The sequence below is a fragment of the Podarcis tiliguerta genome, assembly GCF_965153285.1.
Source record: "Podarcis tiliguerta genome assembly, chromosome: 6".
NCBI classification, from domain to species: Eukaryota; Metazoa; Chordata; class Lepidosauria; order Squamata; family Lacertidae; genus Podarcis; species Podarcis tiliguerta.
Window position 1 is genome coordinate 93,254,739 of NC_139539.1, and position 21,199 is coordinate 93,275,937.

A 21,199-nucleotide genomic window follows, 5' to 3' on the forward strand; every position below is an offset into this window, starting at 1 on the left:
AGAAGGAACTAGGAGCAAACATTGAACCACAAAAGTAACTCCCTTTCTTCACAACTCTCTGCCTTGAAGACATAGAGCACTGCCTCATTCACAAGTCTTTTCTTGTTGTTTTTCAACATTGTACAACACGGTGGACACCCAGATGAGGGCTGACTCGTGCTGAATACTTGGAAACTTAAGTCTAGCTTAAAATCACATTAGCCTTTTTTGCAGCCACATTGATCCAGTAGCTCATATAGCTTAAGGCTATCTGCTCTGATTGACTGTGCCTGAGATTGTTTTAACTGAAGATACTGTAAATTGAATATGAGAACTTCAGCATGAAAAACATATGGCTTCCTGCTGAGCTATGGTCCCTCCCACAACAAATTTTCTATACTGCACTCATAGTACATGAATCATTAGGCTAACTCTCAAAATAATTGACACTTTGAGAGCTGTGTGCAGAGGTCCTGCAAATAGAATGTATGGTTCTTACATGGCTTAAGTTTGCCTCTCTAGTGTGCACCTGAAAATATTAATCTATTTAAGGCTAAATTCAGCCTATTCCAGCATTTTTGAAAAATGACAGAGACCTGAAATCAATCTCTTAAACATAAAGATAACTAGGCTACTGTATTGGCTCTTGTACACACAAGATGGATTCTCCCTCCCCCTTTAATTGACAGGCAAGATATAATTGTATCTGCACATTGTTAGGTTATTAAGGGCAATCTGCTTTGTTTATCCTCCAATGGTGCATTAGTCACTGTGGGAACCAAAATGTGTAGTGCTCAGGACCTTTACCAGCAATGTCCCCACATCCTCTCTGTACCTGAAGTGGTCTCTGATGGTTGTTAACATGGCTAGGAGTTTCTGGTTTCTAAGCCCACTGTCAATGCTACTCATTTTTTGTTCTCCCAAAATTCAGTTGATGTTTCTGTAGGTCTTGGGAACTCATCCCACCTTCTTCTTGTCCCATCCCTTAGGAGAAGGTGAATGGGGTTGGGGGTAAAGAAGAGAGATTGTTTTCATGTCTTCCAGTTCTGTGTGGACCAATGGATGCATTACTGAGGCCTACATGGTTCCCTTACATTTGATGGGTATTTTATAACATTGAACCACTGGTTCAGCAAAGCTTGTAGCATTTTTCAAGCTGTTCTTTGTGATCCGGTTGCTGGTTCCTGTAGGGTGATCAAGAGCCTCTTTTTAATCATCCCACCCTAGGTGGTGACTGCTACTGTAAAATTCAATATTGAGAGGAAACATGTGTAAGGAGGAGAGAATGAAGAACTTCATCTGACGATACCACCCTAGTCTATTCTGCTGGAATAATGAATCATTGAAGCTTTCAGGCACGCACCTGCTTGGGGAAATGGGGATACTGACTTGGGAGGTGCTAATCAGTATAGTTTCCCCCTCAAAATAGTTTGGGTTATTGATCCCCTGTGTCCACTGGTGATTGAGACACATTGCTTTAATACAGTTACAATTTTGCTGTTAGGAAATGAAATATATCTTGATAGCAGTGCATACTATTTGGAAACTACTCAGTATGTGAAGGAAAGAGACTTGGCTTCAGCCTCTAGATTTCTGCTACATGTCTGTCCTCTCATCCCACAGAGAGGGGGTGGCCCATTGAGGAATGGCACCTGCGATAGAAGAAAAAAGACTTGTAGGAAAGACCCTGTCCTGTATTTTGTGATTTAAACGTTCAAAAGACACTCTATGCCTATACTTTATTAAACAATTTTATTGGAAAGAGTAAAACGGAAGGATTATGGAAGGTCTTCATTATAGTTATAAATATCTTTATTGCTTGCTCTACTTGGTATTGCAGTGCTGCATTGATTTTACTGTGCTGCCCAATGAAGAACTGAAATGTCATCTTTGCTTTTCCTTGTTTTATTGTATTTAAATTACGCTGACCCACACCTTACCTGTACATTCAATTTTATTTCCCCTACTCTTTAAATGTCTCTATTCTGAAATCTCAGATACTGATAATACAAGATCATATGACATATAGTTTCCTGTCATATGGATAAATAACAGGTGACTCTGGTTAGTGGGGTCTGGCAGTTGGCAATAGGAACAAGCTTACAGGTAGGGAGCAAGGATCAGTGTCTTGCTGAGATGCTGGACCTTGCCAGATCATGGACAGTTTTATGAACAGCAGTCCCTTTTTTAAAATGAGCTGCAAACTGAACTGTCTCCACATACAGACCCTGGGGGTGATTACATGCCTTTCATTCCAGCAGTATGGCGTTGTTACCTCAGATAGATTTATGAGAGTGAACAGGGTTTTTTCAGCAGTTCCGTTTAATGCACCAAAAAGTAATCTCTGTGTTTTTTTTTAATAAGGAAATAAAAGCTTCAGCTTCAGTTTCTGTTGTTTATTACAATAAAGTTAAATGGAACGCACTGTTTAGTTATAGCTTTATGTCTTCTTGAATTTAGACTGTAATTGGCCTAAAGAAGAATTTGGAATATAGAATGATCAGCACATAAGTAGTGAAAATTGCCTTAAGTAGGCAACAGTTGTTTTTGATAAATAAAGTACCCTGAGCTATTGGAATACTTATTTTGTCATGCACACAGTTGTAGCTTAAAGAAAGATGCTTTCTTATTCGGGGATTATTTCTCTCTTACAGCTGTATCAGCTGGAGTAGTTACCACAAAAACCTGTTGGCCAGCAGTGACTATGAAGGTACCGTCATCTTGTGGGATGGGTTCACAGGGCAACGTTCAAAAGTCTACCAGGTAAAGAAATTCTGTGTTTTGATCCCAAAAAACAGTGGTTTCAGTCAGCTAATGCAAGTTTCTTGCTAAAGAAGGGTCTAGTCAATTCCTTTTTCATTTCAACTTTGTCAACATTTATTTGTAAATGCTGCTGAAGTCAATAATAATTTGTGGCTCTAAAAATAATGAGCAAGAGCTGAAGTTAGTGAAAAAGGCAGTGTAGTTCCATTGTTTTCTATAGTCCTTCCTGTCTTAGAAGTGGCTAAGACCATAGTGATTCTTGATCTTCTATGGTTGCAGGTTACTTTGACAATGCATGACAAATATGCATATAAGGGCCTTTCCCCTCTAAGTCTCTGAGAAAACTCTTCTGCATGCAGAAGCTCCGAGCACTAGACTTTCTGCAGGTGCAGGGAGCTGTTGGACTGGATTAACTAAAAGCAGGTGTAGAATTATATGGTGCTGTGAGCCTCTTAACATCTGATCTCAGGAAATTTTGATACAATGGCTTGTTTTGTGGTTTTCATTATATATCATATGATAAATGTCAGAATATTAGATACTTACAGGCAAAAAAAAAATAAATAAAAAAATCAGAGTCTCTTTCCTCTCTATCCCTCCCCCCCAGTGGAAAATCAAATGCCTTTAGTAAATTACTATTCTGCTATTAATGATGGAGGATAGAGGGTGACATTTATCCTGGCCCTGGGGTAAGGGCCAAAAACTAGCTTCATAATTCAGTCATTTCAAACATTTACCAGAAGACCACCATGGGCTTTCAACAAATGACTGTTAGTACCTTTCTGTCATTTACCAATATAGGGGAGAGAAATGGGGAAGTAATTTGAGGGGGGGGGGTTGGACATTTTCATCCATATATTAAGACTTCTCTGAAGCAATTGCAGATAAGCTAGTTCATGTGTTCCAGTGAATAAATGGCTAGTAGATAACCTGCAAATAATACATGAATGTAGGAGCAGGAGATGCAACTAGGGGCAGGTGAGTGTGCTTGGAGTAGATCAGGAGTGCAGAACCTTTTTCAACCTGAGGGCCACGATCCAGGTGGCTGCATGGCAGCAAAGGGTGGGTTGGGGGGGAAATGGCTGGAGTTACAGCTGTGACTCTTAACCCATGGCCAGTAGGACTACATTGCAGCCACACCAAAGTCAGCGGTTTCTACACAGGCTTTCCATCCAGGCAAGCAAGGTTGCATTATAACCAGGCCAAAGCACTCAAGAAGTGCTTCAAGCAGTTCCAGGGTGTGTACTGGGCAGGAGGTGTGGCCTTGTGAGAGTCCCAAGGCCCATACAGAGAGGGTTGCATTCATTTCCTGAGCATCTCTGGAGTAGGCGTATAATATAACTGCTTGAAATGCCTGCCTGGAGTGCTTACTTTTGAATAGATGTGCTTTTGGGTAAGATTCCAACTTGGTGGGCTACTGCAGACTCCTTTTTGGGCGAGAGGGGGACTTCCTTTTGATTTTGATTGAAATGCATGATATGCAGAGGATATGGAGCACTTCTTAGATTATTTTCTTCAATTCTTTGGCCATACTCCCCAACCATTTTAAATTGTTCTGTATTGAGTTGTAAACTCAGTTCTCCAGAGTGTTTCTACCTAGATGGAATTAAATATATGTGCCCAACGTTCAGAGAAGAATAGAGTTGTGGAAATGGATCTTTTAGCAGAAATTAAATGGCATTCTTCTAGCTCTTGAGAATACTGGTATCTAAAGAACAGCATATTGCTTTGAACATTCTACAAGGAGGTTAATACATTTAGAAGCAACTATAAAGGTAAAGGTACCCCTGCCCGTACGGGCCAGTCTTGACAGACTCTAGGGTTGTGCGCCCATCTCACTCAAGAGGCTGGGGGCCAGCGCTGTCTGGAGACACTTCCGGGTCACGTGGCCAGCTTGACATCGCTGCTCTGGCAAGCCAGAGCCGCACACGGAAACGCCGTTTACCTTCCCACTAGTAAGCCGTCCCTATTTATCTACTTGCACCCGGGAGTGCTTTCGAACTGCTAGGTTGGCAGGCGCTGGGACCGAACAGCGGGAGCGCACCCCGCCGTGGGGATTCGAACCGCCAACCTTTCGATCGGCAAGCCCTAGGTGCTGAGGCTTTTACCCACAGTGCCACCCGCGTCCCAGAAGCAACTACAGATACTTAGTATTTATTGATTTTCCTTTTTTTAAAAAATGGCAAAAGCCCACCAGAGAGCAGTAACAAGGCAAAGCACATACTTTCATAGTGAGAATAATCTGAGGTTCTCATTTCTCAAGATGCAAATAAGCAGCAGTTTAAAATATATCAGAATATTTGTAGCTCTCTAGCTTCCCTCTTTGGGAGCTGCTGTTTGGGTTTGAGTAGAAACAAATATTCCATCTGAGTCTCAGTAAATATACTAAAGTTTCATCATATTAATTTAACAAAAACATATTTTCATTTATACCTAGTAACATTTGTGTTCCTCTTTCTCAAAACAGGAGCATGAGAAAAGATGTTGGAGTGTGGACTTCAATTTGATGGATCCTAAACTTTTGGCTTCAGGCTCTGATGATGCAAAAGGTAACACTCTGATTTTATCTCTGGGTTCCCCCACCCTGCCTGATGATGATGATGTCCAGTTAACATGCCAAGGCTAAATTCATATGGAGGATCCTATGTAGTTTCAGAAATGAAGGCTCAAAACGTCAGTTTTCCTTAGCAGAGTTTGATGATCTTATGCATAATTGGGAAGGTGCTAGGGGGAAAGGCTCTTGATGACTGAAAGAATGGCTTAGGTTTCATCACAGAATGTTCTCTTAGGCCTGGTACAGATGTAGCATTACCAGACTTCTAACTATGGTTAGACAAGTGGAAGTGTCAAGAGCTCGTCCTACACTCGAGTAGGACCCTGGCAGAGACACATGCCCGACTGGCATATTCTCTCCCTCCTGGTCGATCCTTCTGGAGCTTCAAAAGCTTTCTTCTGCCCAAACATCACAGTGACCGATGCCAACAGACATTGGCACACTTAGGGATCCGCAGAGTCTGCGCAGCTTGCGTAACAGACTTCAGCAACTCAGCATTTTGGCTAATCTACTTTATTTACATATAAACACACACGGAACACTGCAACATGGCTCCCTCTCTCTAGCATCAGACAGCAAAGAGAAAGAACAAAGGACAATAGTCCCACTTCACGGAACACAGTAACACAAACATCCTGTCTCTGTCACTTCCCACTTTGTGGAGTCAAAACATATACCGTCATGTAATAGACAACAATCCCATGACTGCAGTCACGGAGCAGGAATTCTAACAGGAAGTGTGCAGTAGGTTTGCATGCTCCCGTCACCTTCCATATCCACCTGAATCCCCCATCCCGACCCATTCTCTCTTTAACTATAGTGTATTGTTGTTGGCATTGACATAAATGGATTAACCAGATTCTTGCATAAACAGAGTGCTTAATTCATGGTTCCAGGGATTATGGGCCAGTGCTACTGATAGCTAGCGCTAACGCCATTGTAACACTGATTGTAGTTAAAGGAAGCCATGCAAGAAAGGAAGAGAGCCACTGGACCCATAGCACTCTCTTCCTTTCTTGCTGTTCATGGTTAGGAGGCTAAGAATGTTGAGACTGCATCCAATCCTTGGCCTGTTTCTGTCATTAATGTATGCATTTCTTCTATCACGTTTCCTTCAAGGGAAGACTTTTAAACACTGTTAGCTTAAATTATATAAAAGCAGTAGAAATATCCACAAAATTGATCCCCTTGCATATTTTGTCTGCAGCTAGAGCTACTCCAAAGTAAAATAACAGCTAAATATAGCTTTGAAGTTGGAGTTACTTTACAGAATCCTTTCCAACTTATCTGAAAAGAATAAATATATTGCATAGTCATGTTATATTAACTTGAATTCTCTGCTTCAACCTTGGGAGAAGCACTGACAAAATGGCAGGTTAGCAATGTCATTATTCTGAGTGGAGGAGGTTGAGGGTGCAGTCCTCAAAAACATTTGTATTGCAGGGGTGACTTGGAGCTCTGCCTATTCTGTATTCCCTTTACAGCTGAAATGAGGGGTTTGTCAATGGATGATGATGCTTGCTTAAAAGTGCATGGAATTTTTGCTTTTCGGTGTCTAGGCCAAGGCATGTAAGGGTCAAAGTAAAGGATGAAATGGGCACCCATGTCTGTAACTTGCTAACTAGGCCATAATACCCTGCCATCAAATTAGAGCAGCATACTACCAGTTTGCTAATTCCCAGAGCAGGTGCATGATGCAAGGAGTCATCAACTTGCACATTGTATTTACTTCTGTAGGCACACGTGGGGATAACATAAATGTTTTGAAATGGTAGCATTGAAACCTAACCTAAGGCCCAGGCTCACATAATTTTATTTCTGAATCTATTGGCATATTAGCTGGTACACTTTCTGTTTCTTATCCATAATTGCGTGTATCTCTCCCTACCAAGGTTTTTCCCTCACACAGAGATGTTAGGTCAGTGTTGTCTGGCAGATCACCTTATGTGAGTGCACCAGAATCCAGCTGGATGACAAAGGATCTATTGCTCTTGCTTATAGAAGTCTGAATTTAGCAGCCCCAGGCATCCTTATGCACTAAAATGCATTTATGCACCTGGGAAAGGTTCCCATCATTTTAGAATAGAGGCTTGAAGTGTGTTCAATCCACAATGTGTTTACTGTAAGATGGAATCTCTGTCACTCGAAATACAGGGTGAGTCTTTTAAAAGAGGCCCTATGGAACATGTGTACTCTGTATCTTTTAAAGAACTTGCCCTGTGTAAAACATTCCATTTGCCAAATTAGGTTGGAAGACATTCCCTTGTAAAGATGATTCCTCCCACTGGACTTGGTAGGCAGGGTCTTCAAAGACTTCTACCAGCTCTTCAAGGGGAAAGATTTTTCCTGCCATCCAGACCTACCATGCCTATGGCGCTGTCCAGTTGGGTCTTTCCTTTGTGATGTGAAAATCTCTTTGCATGAGCCTTTCCTGTGAGTGTTCTTTCCTTTAAAACAAAAACAAAAATCCTGGTCTCTCCTCTACTATTCTAAGTCTTGGTGTGTCCTGATTATTCTTTTTGTGTTTCTTTTCCCCAGATCTCATGTGCCATTCTCCTGCATGTATATCCTCATACTTTTACCATCCTCTCCCATGCCTCATACTGTTACCATCCTCTGCCAACCTAGCATTTCGAAAGCACGTCAAAGTGCAAGTAGATAAATAGGTACCGCTCCGGCGGGAAGGTAAAAGGCGTTTCCGTGCGCTGCTCTGGTTTCACCAGAAGCGGCTTAGTCATGCTGGCCACATGACCCGGAAAAACTGTCTGTGGACAAACGTCGGCTCCCTTGGCCATTAAAGCGCCCCAGAGTCGTTCGCGACTGGACTTAACTGTCAGGGGTCCTTTACCTTTTTTTACCCATGCCTTTAGAACAACAGCAATAATTTTTTCTTTCTTTTGTATGTCTTTTCTTCTGGTGTGTGGGGGGTGTCTCCATCCTCCTGCCAGCTTGTCCCCCCCCCCCCCAGTATAAAACAGGTTCCATTTGATAATAAACACAATGTGTATTGATCATACCTTTGAGTTAAATGGCAAATCATTATAAATACATAAAAAAATTATGAGCATCTTAGCAGAACTTGATTTGGGGATAAATGTGGCACAACTTCATCTCAATGCTGGGATTTGATGTTTTGACTTGCCTTCTAATTGTGAACCTCTTAGACTGTTTATGTGTGGATGGGTGTCTCAGAATAGTTGCTGTGTATCCATTAGAATATTAGTAGTACGTGTCATTTATTTCTATTGTTAGATTCCTGGTTAGTGGTAAAATAACCAAAGGGATAAATAAACATTATAGGAAACCGACTGCAGCTTAACCTGCCTATTTTGTTTGTCTCTCTCTTTTTTTCTTCAGTGAAGCTGTGGTCGACCAACCTGGACAATTCGGTAGCTAGTATTGAGGCCAAGGCAAACGTATGTTGTGTGAAATTCAGCCCATCGTCTAGGTACCATCTGGCCTTTGGTTGTGCAGGTAGGTGTATGAACTGCCACTTCGTGTGAAAGGGCAGAATCACTTGTGTTTCCAGATTGCACTTGTTTGTCTATTGCCAAGCTGTGATCAGGGGTCCAATTATGCAGCACTTAGTAACTCTGATCTCTCCCAGGTGACCAGAGGGCAGATTTTATATACTCCTGCAGCCCTGTCTTTTGGTCAGAGAACAGCATTTTTGTAGAGTTCTTCAGAGTGTCATTGGGTGCAGCTACTTCTCCTCACCCTTATTCTTTTGAGGTTTCCTTTCTCCTGAAAAGGAGCTGAGTTTGGGAATATACAACAATAGGGTTTGTGCGGGAAGAAGCCGTCAAAGCTCATAACAGCATAGTGCAGGAGCATGTGTACAAGCCTAATACCCTATGCAGACTTATCTGGAAGTAAATCACATTTTGTTCAGTGAGTTTGGTCTTTTCTCCAGTTGGTTTGGCAAAGAACTGGAAAGTGGAAGCTTCACACAGATCACTAATGCCACCCCTTCCCAGTAGCTGAGAGCAGCAGCTTAGGAGCATTGTGGAAGCAGCACTTCTTTAGTTTTGCATGCCAGTCCTTATGGTTGGGAAAGGATGGAAATAGAAGTAGTGGCATGACGAGTAGGAGATGCTATAGAGGTTTTTGCCAGCAGGGGTGCTTACAGCGACCTTTCCTGCAGAAGAGGCAGGCTGCTGCAATTCAAGAAAAGCCTCCTGACACTTCCTGATTGAATCAGCAAATCTGCTGCTCAACATGGCATTGGAACACAAGGGCTGGTGAGCTGGGAGCAAACCATCCCAATAGTGGCTCCTCCTGAGTGGTGCAAATCTTAAATTTAGCACTGACTAGGAGTCCTGATTTTGGCAGGGATTGGCTCCCATGGAACCAATTCCAGCGAGGGTTGCATTTGATGACAGTGTTAAAAGTCTTCTGGTGGTTCCTCTGCAGCTGCAGTTTCACCTGCCTCACATTTGATGTTGTATGAGTTCCAATGGAGGGCAGGTAGGCCTGGCTCGGAATCATAGGCTATTGGACCAAATTAATATGTCTGGCAAGCCTGATTTGGTCAACTGATTAGAGGTTCCCTATTCCCGTCATACGGTATGCTTTTAAGATTCCTGAAGGGTGGGCCCTTAGAATTAAAAAAAGACTTGCAAGACATTCTAGCCTCCTTAGTCTTCAGCACTGATGCAACAGAAAGCCAGCCTCTTGTATACTGCTTCCATTGTGACATGAGGTGGCTACATAATGCACTGAGCCACTCCTGTAATCAAGATAGATGCTCTGGAAAAGGATAAAGAGATGATTGATCCTTTCCCTCATCGTTGCTCATACCTCCCTAGGAAGGAAGATACAGTAATGCCTCATTTTGAGTCCACCCTGTTTAGCCTCCATTTTGTGGAACGTCCGCAGCAAACCTAGAAGTACCAGAACGGTTGCTTCCAGGTTTGCCGCACATGCAAAAGCACTAAATCGCACTTCGCACATACGTAGAAGCACAAAACTGCTCACACATGTGCGCAGCGCAGCACTTTGTCAAGTGTCCCTTTCGTCGAGCGTCCGGGGCTCCGGAACGGACCCCAGACTCAAAATGAGGTATTTTGTACTGAGCTCCTATTAGGACTGAGTTCTCAATTTATGTAGCAAGTAGTAATAGTAGCAAGTAGTAATAGTAGTGAGTACTAGATTTCTATATGTATGGACATCATGTATCCATACACGAAAGTAACAGGTCTTCAATCTTACAACCTTACATACTGCATTTTAAATTTTTTGAGTCAGATCATGGAATGGATGCATCAGCATAAGCTTAAATAGATTTTCATGCTAACTCCCCACCCCCACCCCACTAAAGAGAGCGAAGGTAAGAAGGAAATTAGAGAACAGTGGAAGAAGGAGGTAGGAAAAGAAAACTGGTAAGTCAGTGTTGAAGAACATGTTTAGTAGTAGTAGTAGTAATAGGTAGGTAGGTAGGTATGAATGAATAAATAAATAACCCCACCCATCTGGCTGGGTTTCCCCAGCTACTCTGGGCAGCTCCCAACAGAAATAATAATAATAATAATAATAATAATAATAATAATAATAATGTGATAAAACATCAGACATTAAAAAGCTTCCCTAAACAGGGCTGCCTTCAGATGTGCTTATGCTAACACCATTCTTTGGAGAAGTTTTAATTTTTAACATTTGTGAGGTCCCCAAGGTCTTTGAGAGTTAATGTTCTTAAAAACTAGAGATTCTTCCTTGCATCTTTGATGTAAGAAGGGACATTTCAGAAAACTATGTGATATGTGTATCCATCAAAGGATTGGATTTGAAGGGCTGACTTCTGAGCAGGAGCCAGGCAGAAAACCCTTTGGCACTGTCATTTTCAATTAGAGTTGTCAACAGCTACTGTTCCTGTCTGATTGAAATGTGTTGGCCATACTGCTACTTTCAGCACAATTAACTTTTGCATCTTTTTGGTATAGAGAATTCAATTTTCCTTTCATACTGGACTTGTTTTTCTGCCTCATTTGGTGGCGTGGCAAGAGTGAGATTTTTTTTAACAGCAGCTCTTTGAGAATCTTCAACGCATAGGCAGAGGTTCACAAGGCTATGCAGGGCCAGTTATGGAATGGTAGAGCTCAATAAGAACTTAGTTGGATACAAAGTGCAAAAAACTAGATGTTGAGGAACGGGACTAGTTTTATATGCGTAGGGATTCTTTGCTACATAGAAGCATATTCAGCAATGTGAACCGTTGCCTGTGGCCGCAGTCTTGACAAAGGATTACCACATTAGTGAGAACTAGGTCTATATCTCTGCAGACATAGTGGGAGGGAAAATGAAAAATGAGCAGGTAATGTATTCTTTTTCACAAGTGGAAATAGGAAATAATTTGGCACTTTCCCGCGTATTACGGTAGCTTTGTCTGCCCAGCTTCTGGAATTAAGAGAGTGATGCTATTTTATTTATAAGCCTTTTACCTCTGTGCTTTACCAGCACTCGTTGCGTGTTTATCTTTATAAATTGTCTGTATTTCTTGGTGGCAATGATTTAGAGGGAGCATAAAAGGGAACAAGGTGTAGAGCAGTAATGCATGTGAAAGCCAAGAATATAGTCAGTGGGAGAAGCTAATGGAACTTCTGAGAGTGAATGTTTTGTTTAGCAATATTTATAAAATGTGTTAAGATGTTTTAGGGGTGAGGCAGTAATTATTGGTGTTATAGGTGGTTTTCACATGTGTAACCGGTCCACACATGCTTTAAAAAAGTCAGTCTTCATATTCCTTACTTCTAATTCCATCTGGTATAATGTACAGTGGTACCTCGGGTTAAGAACTTAATTCATTCCGGAGGTCCATTCTTAACCTGAGGCACCACTTTAGCTAATGTGGCCTCCTGCTACCTCTGTGCCGCCGCCGCACGATTTCTGTTCTCATCCTGAAGCAAAGTTCTTAACCTGAGGTACTATTTCTGGGTTAGCAGAGTCTGTAACTTGAAGCACCTGTGTCTGGGCATGCATAATCTGGGTACATTTGTTGTTTCCATCTATTTCAGTACAGTCTGATGGTGCACCATATGAAAAGCTAGTAAGAGTCAGAAAATGCTAGCCCTGTCAGTCTCCATACATTTAGGGCATCAAAAGTAGTCTAATCCCAAAGCCAATCTAGAAGCTGAATTTGCAGGAATTGAGACTGCTATGTCATCCAGGAAACTGAGCTGAAACCGACAGTCAATTTATTTCAAAGGACCTTACTTCGATGTCTGTTCTTAAGCATACTTGGCTTCACATTAACTTTAAATTGTACCAGGGGTCCATCAGCTGCAGGTGTCATTTCCCAGTGGTCAGGGATGATGAGATTTTACTCCATCAACATCTGGAGGTTCACAGGTTTGCCACTCCTGGGTTAGGCCAGCAACTGTTTCCAACTTGCGAAAACAGGAGCTTAGTTGTAGTCGTTTTACATTGTGAGAGGCAAATGGAAATGTTTGTGATAACTTTTCAAAAGGTTTGTATCTCAGAGCCCTTACACTTCATATTAAAAATGGATAAACAAATAATGGTGTAGAAAGGAGAAAACTGCATCACATTGAATTGGAGGCTCAAACTTAAGGAAGACTGCAAAGTTTATTCAGCTGTGAAAATAAAATGGAAATTGTTTTGCCCGCAGCTTTCTATTGGTATGCCGTCTGAGTTGGAGCATTCTTTAGTATAAACTGTAATCACAACTGAATATAAAATGCTGGTAATGACTCTCTATTGTTTCAAGATGAAAACTTTTCATTCTGAAAGTATCTTTATAAATCTGCTTTAGCAGTGTGGCGAGCCTGCATATTTCCCATCTTTCTGGGGAACAAACCTGTTGGATTAAATGCCATGCCATGCATGACTAGGGCTGCAGTCCAAAGAACCATGTAACTGAACCTGTGTGCCCAAGAAGGACTTGAGAAAGTTCCAGTTCCTACACGTTGCATAGCAAATCACTTTTATAAATTATGAGATTTTCCAAAGCAGATTGTGATAGAACACTGATCTGGTTCAGTCCTGGAATATAAGCCTAGAAGATTATCCAGCTCTTACAACCTCCAGGTATAGGGCAGTATATAAATTCAATAAATAATAATGTTAGTTTTGCACGGTAAATGCAGCCTGCATCCCAGCATTTCCCCAAGACGAGAGAATTTTGATTACACTTTTATTCCACTTCTCCCACATGGAGAGTTTTCATGTCTGAGTGGAGATTTAGCACTACATCCAGTACTAACGGTTATGCCATGCATCCATTGATTTATTTGGCATTAAATGTGTTGTTTAGCACAGCCTTGTTACTAAAACCTGCAAAAAGCTTGCTTGCCTGTTTTTTACTCATAAGAGTATGAGTAAAAAGTAGGCTGGTAGTAGTAATTTTATTACTTATATGCCGCCCATCTGACTGGGTTGCCCCACCCACTCTCAGCGGCTTCTGGAAAAATATATAATGTAAAATATAGAAAGGTAAATGTTTTGCAAACTAGAAGTGCAGCAGACTGGAGAAGGAGAAACTGTGCTCTGTCCCTCTTTCACAAACTCACTCACTTATCTGAAGGGAATTCCACTCAGATTTCTACATGGAATTTCTGGTTGTCAGTGGTTATCAGTCCAGTGCTTAGATAAAAGACTCATTTAACATCCCGTTCTTAAGAATTGTTCGTAGCTGCAAAAGTACACAGAGCATCATCATCATCATCATTTATACTCCACCCATCTGGCTGGGTTGCCCCAGCCACTCTAGGCAGCTTCCAACACATATAAAAACACAATAAAAAACCAAACATTCAAAACCTCCTGATACAGGGGTGCGTCAGATGTCTTCTGAAAGTCGTGTAGTTCTTTATCTCCTTGACATCTGATCGCGGGACATTCTGCAAGGAGGGCACCACTGCTGAAAAGGCCCCCTGCATGGTTTCCTGTAACTTCACTTCTCGCAGTGAGGGAATCGCCAGAAGGCCCTTGGAGCTGGACCTCAGTGTCTGGGCTGAGGAGACACTTGTTCAAGTATACAGGACCGAGGCTGTTTAGGGATTTAAATGTCAGCATCAACACTTTCAATTGTTCTCAGAAGCATACCAGGAGCAGGTGTCATAGGTCCTGGCTGCTCTTTCACCAGTCTAGCTGCTGCATTCTGGATTAGTTGTAGTTTCCACATCATCTTCAAAGGTAGCCCCACATAGAATGTATTGCAGTAGTCAAGAGGGAGATAACCAGAGTATGTACCACTCTGGTGAGACTCTGGTAAGACAGTGCACAAGCTGGCAGGGTCTCAACCTGTGTACCAGATGGTCTGGTAGACAACTGCCCTGGACACAGAATTAACCTGTGCCTCCATGGACACCTGTAAGTCCAAAATGACTCCCAGAACCTGGTCCTTCAGGGTTACTGTTACCCCATTCAGGACCAGGAAGTCCCCCACACCCACCAGAAAACAGTACTTCTGTCTTGTTGAGATTCAACCTCAATCCATTAACCGCCATCCATTCTACAACAGCCTCCAGACACTCAACATAGGACATTCACTGCCTTCACATTTATGATGTGTTAATTTGCAAGGTAGGTTTGTGGTGTTGCAATGGCTAAATATCTTCAATTTTTCGGGAAGTCCTATTTCCAGTTGAACATTGTCCCAGCCCATTTCTCTGCTGTGCTGTGCATCTCTGTCAAACTGTTACACCTCATCTGTAATCTGTGGCTGATCTGACACACTGGAATTAACCTGAACTCTGGTGACTCCCTAAGTCTAGGGCTGGCCCACCTATGAAGCAAGGTGAGGTGACTGCCTCAGGCAGCATGATCCACAGGGGCAGCAGATACAGATGTCTGTCTTCCTTTCCCCCTTGTTCCCGATGTAGATCTTCCCTTACTCCCTCTTCCCTGCTGGGAGGGGGGCAGTTTTGGGGTTCACCCCAAAATGTATTGGGCTGGCCCTGCCGAAGTCTACGCATGAAGATTGTGCCCTTAATTCTGTGTGGTGGTGGTTGAATCCCATATTTGCCCATTAGATCAAGGAATGTCCTAATTCTTCACAACAGCATGATAATTCCGAATCTTGGTAAATAGAACAGGTAGTATTGCATGATACAGTTACATTTCATTTTGCATTTTGGCCCCCTGGCTCTGGATGTGATTCTCTTTTTGGACCAGACCCTAGCGGTTCTGCTCATTGGTAGCCCGGGCCTTCTTACGGAAAGTGACCTTCAGTGTTTGTTCTATTCATGCCTGTATTTCTATGCGATAAGTAGAAAGTGCATTTCTACATTCATCTGTCTTTCCTACCCACCCTGCAACAAAGAACATTGTGTGTTCATTCTTTTCTTGTGGTTTTCTTATAACATTCTGAATATATTAAAGCCCCTTTTATTATAACGATTTCTCATATCTTAAACTTCTGTATTAGGCATTCACCTTTCATTCAGAGGAATAGATAAAAGGCACTGGAGCATGAGTCCCCTTTTCTACATTTTTCCTTGATGCCCCAAGCTAAAAATTAGTGGGACAGAGTTTTATAACTGGAATACTTGTGTTGCCCTGAGGGCGCAAAATTGGCTTTACATGAAGGCTGTTAAAATAAATAATGTCCACAGGTAAAAATCTGATAAATATCAGGGTTGCTTTTTGAGCAAGTTATTTTGGAGTCTGGAAGAATTCTTGAAGTCCATGATTCTTTCAAGTGGTTGTTCAGAGTATATTTGATGTGCTTTTGAACTGCTAGGTTGGCAGGAGCAGGGACCAAGCAACGGGAGCTCACCCCGTTGCGGGGATTCAAACCGCCAACCTTCTGATCGGCAAGCTGTAGGCTCTGCGGTTTAGACCACAGCGCCACCCGCGTCCCTACCTGAAAGGGTAGAGCTGGCTAATTTCTCACAAAACATGAGAATGGTATCTATATGGCACGCCCTACATCTCAGGTTCCAAAAATGCTATAAATTTACTTGGGGGGTGGGGAGTTGGGAATCTAGGGATTATGGTTCTTTCCCAAGGCACCAGAAATAGCCTAATGAAATCTAATGAAAAGGAAGTTTAAAGTTCTGTTTTGCAGATGTGACCTGTATTATATATATGCCATGTGTGAGAAAGCCACCTTCCCATGCTGTTCTGCCTGCTGCGACCCCCTTTGATCATTCCAGTCTGTTTGATTGGGAATGACACAAAAATATATCTGGTAGATGTGGAGCATTCATAAGAAGGGTTTTCATTTAAAGTAAATTCTGTAATATGCTGTGTGTTGAGTGAAATAACTTAGAGCGAATCCTGCTCTTTTAATCTGGCTGGGGGAAAAAGGGCCTGTCATGGAAACCAATGAACATAATTAATTTGTACAGTTGGAAGGTACCCTGAGGGTCATCTAGTCCAACCCCCTGCAATGCAGGAATCTTTTGCCCAATATTGGTCTCGAACTCATGATATTAAGAGTCTTACGCTCTACCCAACTGAGTGGAAGTCTAGATTAAGTCACCATCTTGGTTGATTTGAGGAGTAGGAATAAGGTAGGGAAACATAATGTTTGCGTAGGCTCTGGAACGGATGGTGAATTTTATTTTTTGGATGTTCATTTTGGGAATACGTTTTTGGTTTTGCTAACTCCCAGTTTTATTGTGCCTTTTCCTAAACGTTACACCTTATAGGTTATAGGTTACTTTTAATAACACTTCCATATAAAGTGGAAGCAAACTCATTGGTGTGTGAGTAATGTTTAAAATTCACTCCATTCCGTTTTTCCCCTTGCACTCTCCTAAATGCAAAATCACTGTCAGTGCCAGCTATTGCAGCTTCCATTAGAGAGAATAATGTGATACCCCTTCAGGAGTTCCCCTGGCTGCAGTCATGTTGGAGGAGCTTCCAGCCATTGACTCAAATAAATTGCTTGATGGAATGACACTTTTAGATACAGGTGATATGTCTGGTGCTTTCAGTGCTATATTCTGCATAAGTTTCTACATATATCCAAGATAATTTCTCGCTTTCTCCTTTGTTTCCCATTGCAGGGACCATGGCCTTGATGCTATTTATGGCTAGCATTTTTTCCAGGAATATTTTTATTATTACAGAATACTGTATATGTAACATACAAATGTGTTCACTCAGTTTCCTTGGTTTTTCAACACTTACAAAGGTATTCCAGATTAATTCTGTATTCTAATGCCTGCTCAGTTTTTCAGGTACTGAAATGGCAACAGACGCATGCAAAAGAGACATTTCACCAGACTAGTTTAACTTTGAAGTTTGCAGAAGGGGATTTGTGGCATGCTGTCCTCATGAAGGCTTGCCTGCTGCCTTCATTACATTTATTTAGGTGCCAGCTAAAAATGTTCCTCTATAACCAGGTCTTCTGCTGATTAAACAATCTAGGGCCTTTTAAACTCTCTCGCTCTGTGTGCGTGCATAACTATGTTATGTATTTCTACTTTATTATACTCTGAAACACCCTGTGAACCTCGGATGAAGGGTGATATATAAATAATAATAATAATAATAATAATAATAATAATAATAATAATAATAATAAATCCTTAGGGAACAGCCCAGTGAGAGATAAACTTGTTAGAGAATTTTGATACCTTGTGTTTGATGCCTTTAGTTTTACCTTGATAAATGTTCCTTAAGATTTACAGCAGCTCATGGCAAGAGTTTTGTGCAGACTGATCTGCACAAAAAACAGGCAAAAAGTGAATAATACCTGTTTTACCCTGTTTGGTATAAAAACTGGAGTTACAGCATAGATGTTAGTGTGAGATGAATGTCTGTGATCAATAGAAGCTACATATATAGCAACAGACCGCCTCCCTATTTTTCTATGGTGATCCCATTTTAGCACACCCATGCCCGATTCATGGTGCCCTAGAATCATAGAATTGCAGAGTTGGGAGGACCCTGATGGTTATCTAGTCCAACCCCATGCAACGCAGGAATCCTGACCACAGCTATCCCTGGGTGGACTTGAACCACCAATTTTCTGGTCCATTGTGCCACACGAATGACTACACTGGCTAAAGGAAAATTTATTACTGATATTATATGTGGATCTGTTCATCTTTTTCCAAATATATCCCATGATCCTAAGAACCTACGTACTGATAAAAGTATATGTCAGTTGCACAGATGAGATTGCTGACTTCAGTGTATCTGTCTTCAGACTCCATTTCTTTAGAATAATGAATAGCAGATTCACATACATACTTTTAAAACTACCTTTCATCCACTCTTCCACTCATTCTCAACTGGTTCTTTCACCCAAACTGATTAAGTTCTTGAATGAGGTATGCAGTAGAAGTTTATTTAATGGAGCCTTTACAGGCTGCTCCATGACAAGCTTTCGAAAAGTCAATAAAAATGTCCCTGGCATGTGAAGGCTGTTCGCCATATCCTGATGAATGTCATCTGTAACCTCAAGCCATAGAGAGACTGTTCAATGCAAAGGGTTTTTTAAATAGAAAAAAAGGCTAGCACTTGTTTTTTCAGTTGCTATTCCCCTTGTTTAATGCTGCACAGGGAGGTAATAAATCCACAGGGAAATTCTATTGTTGAATGGCCACTTAAAAATAATGCAGTAAACTGCTGATAAAAAACAATGCTGAAATAGCTGTCAAGAGCTTGGTTGTGGGATCAAGCCTTTGCTCCACAGAAGAGCATAAGTGAAAAAGATCCTTCAGAATGCAAGATTGTGATCCTGTCAGGAGAGAACCAGGAACCAGACAGACAGAAATCTAGTCTTCCTTTTTTTTGTTCTTTCCAGCAGAACCTTTGGATTTTTATTCTGACTTTTGTCATGGATGCTCCCTAGGCCCCTGAAAGCAAGGACTCATGGCGCAGTCAAGTGCTTACAAAGTTCCTTGTAGATTTTTCATAAATGTGCAACTGTAACTTTGGACTATCTTGCATACTCATTACATTTCTAATCAATATACATGAAAATGAAGGGCCCTTTCACGCAACCTGTTTATTCATCATTCAGCCTGATTGGCATCCACAGAGGTTAGATTTATCTGGTCTTCACTGCACATTCGTTCTGATTCGTTTGTGAGGCCATAAGCGTTTGTCCTGCATTCATCCTGGTTTGCTTTAACACATCTTCCCAATAGTCATTTGTTCATCCCACACTTTTAAATTCATTTCCTCATCACATTCCAAACCACAGAAATTCTCATCCTTTTTAAAAAGTGAAATTGTTTCACCAGAACAACAGCGTCCTTTATTCCGCTTTAACTGGGCAAATCTTAAATTCCAGTATGTGCTTTAATCCCTCCTGCAAAATGGTGACAGTCAAGGCACCCAAAATATGTATTCATGACATGCAATCTGTCCACCCCAATCCATATGATATATGATATATGGGTGCATGTATCATAAAGATAGGAATGGCTCTTTTCTCTACCACATGCATTTGCCTTCCAATGCGCTTACGCTGATGAACTCCAGTCCCATTTTTAGATTCCCCTGAATATTGCAGGAAGACACAGTTTTCAAAATTATTTTAGGAGCTTCTCATGGGAATCCTATCCTGTAAATACAAAGAAAGTGAGTAAAAATAAAAGTGAAATTCAGTAGGGAAATTTCAGTTGCAAAAATAAGTACACGGTCTTGATAATATGGAAGACCTCTTACTGACGTCGTCTTTGTCAAACTGCTGCTAATATCAGAAGAGTTACACTTCCCTTAAAATAAAAGCAACTTTGATCTGTTTTATGGATACATGGTAAGGCTGGTTAATTGGTTCTAATGTATGTGCTATAGGTAATATTCAACCATCATTGCAGACAGATTACTAGTAGTCATATCACGTTGTGGAACTGACATAGTTATTTAATTGTAAAATGTCTGTTACCTTTTCATTCAGTGCCTTCATGAGCTGGATTACCAATATTTTAGTACTGTGGTGTTTGTTTTAAGATACACAATTCTTTTCCAGTATTCTGATTGCTAGTTCACCAGTGGAACAACTCTTTTGAAAAGCTAGTTCCAGGTGGAGCCCTGCTTTTTTTTCCAGACCTGGGGCTTTAAGACAATAAAGGTATGATCGGTGTGTGTTGAGGTGCTTGGTAGTCCATTTTACTTTTCAATATATAGCTTGTCTCTCTATACATTGTGCAGGGAAGAGGGTGAATGGCTGAACCACTAAAGCTATTCAGCTTTGGATTATAGGGACCTAAGACAGTGCCTCTTGTTCTCTGTGTTTAGCACTAACTATAAGGAGGGCCCCACCCTGATTCAAGTCCCACAAAAGCCTTATATTTCACTGATTCCATAGAGCTGTGGCTACCAGAAGTACATAAATCTTTGGTTGAAATTAGGATGTTACAAATCTTAGCAGAACTTTGGTTTTGGGTATCTCAAAACTTTTCTCTGTTGGTTCCCCATTGTATAGTACTTCTCAAAGTATTTGGTTCCTATAATCCTTGGATTTTGGGGTATCAAGAGGTCATTGCAAGCCAGTGTTGAATGTTCTTTGAGTCAAAGTTCCTTGCTGGCCTGGCAGGAAGACTAATAGGATAGACTCAAGGGGTATTGACAAAGCTATCATTGTTCTTCTGGTCTGTTCTTGGTGCTCATTATTAGAGGAATTGTCTGGCTGCTTTAGAGTTCTTTAAATATAGAGCCCAAGATGTATAGGATCGCCAGGAGCATGGCTAGTTGTGAGCAATTTCAGTAAATCATAAATCAAATTGAGAGGCTTCTGCCTGGGTACTTGGAATATTTATTCCTCTCACTTAGCCTGGTTTAATCTTGGCATCCTTAGCTGGTAGCACTTTTATCTTGTTCTGTGAAAGGTCCATATGGTCTGAAAAAGAGAAGGGGGAGAGAGAATCTCTTTAATTAGGAAGCATGGCCACCTGTTCAGGCATTAATGAATGTGATGAGCATTAGACATGAGGTAGCTACTTAAACAATGCAAGTTTGAATTAATAAAAATAATAATGA

General features: G+C 41.3%; 1 protein-coding gene across 3 annotated transcripts in view; it reads left to right on the forward strand.

Moving 5' to 3' along the window:
- Positions 1-21,199, forward strand: part of COP1 (COP1 E3 ubiquitin ligase) — a 100,013-nt gene that overhangs the window by 49,379 nt on the left and 29,435 nt on the right. For all 3 annotated transcript variants that reach the window (XM_083446334.1, XM_083446333.1, XM_083446335.1), the window contains exons 13-15: positions 2,634-2,742; positions 5,210-5,291; positions 8,654-8,770. In XM_083446334.1, the coding sequence (XP_083302460.1) occupies positions 2,634-2,742; positions 5,210-5,291; positions 8,654-8,770 (308 nt within the window). The remainder of the gene's footprint in view (positions 1-2,633; positions 2,743-5,209; positions 5,292-8,653; positions 8,771-21,199) is intronic.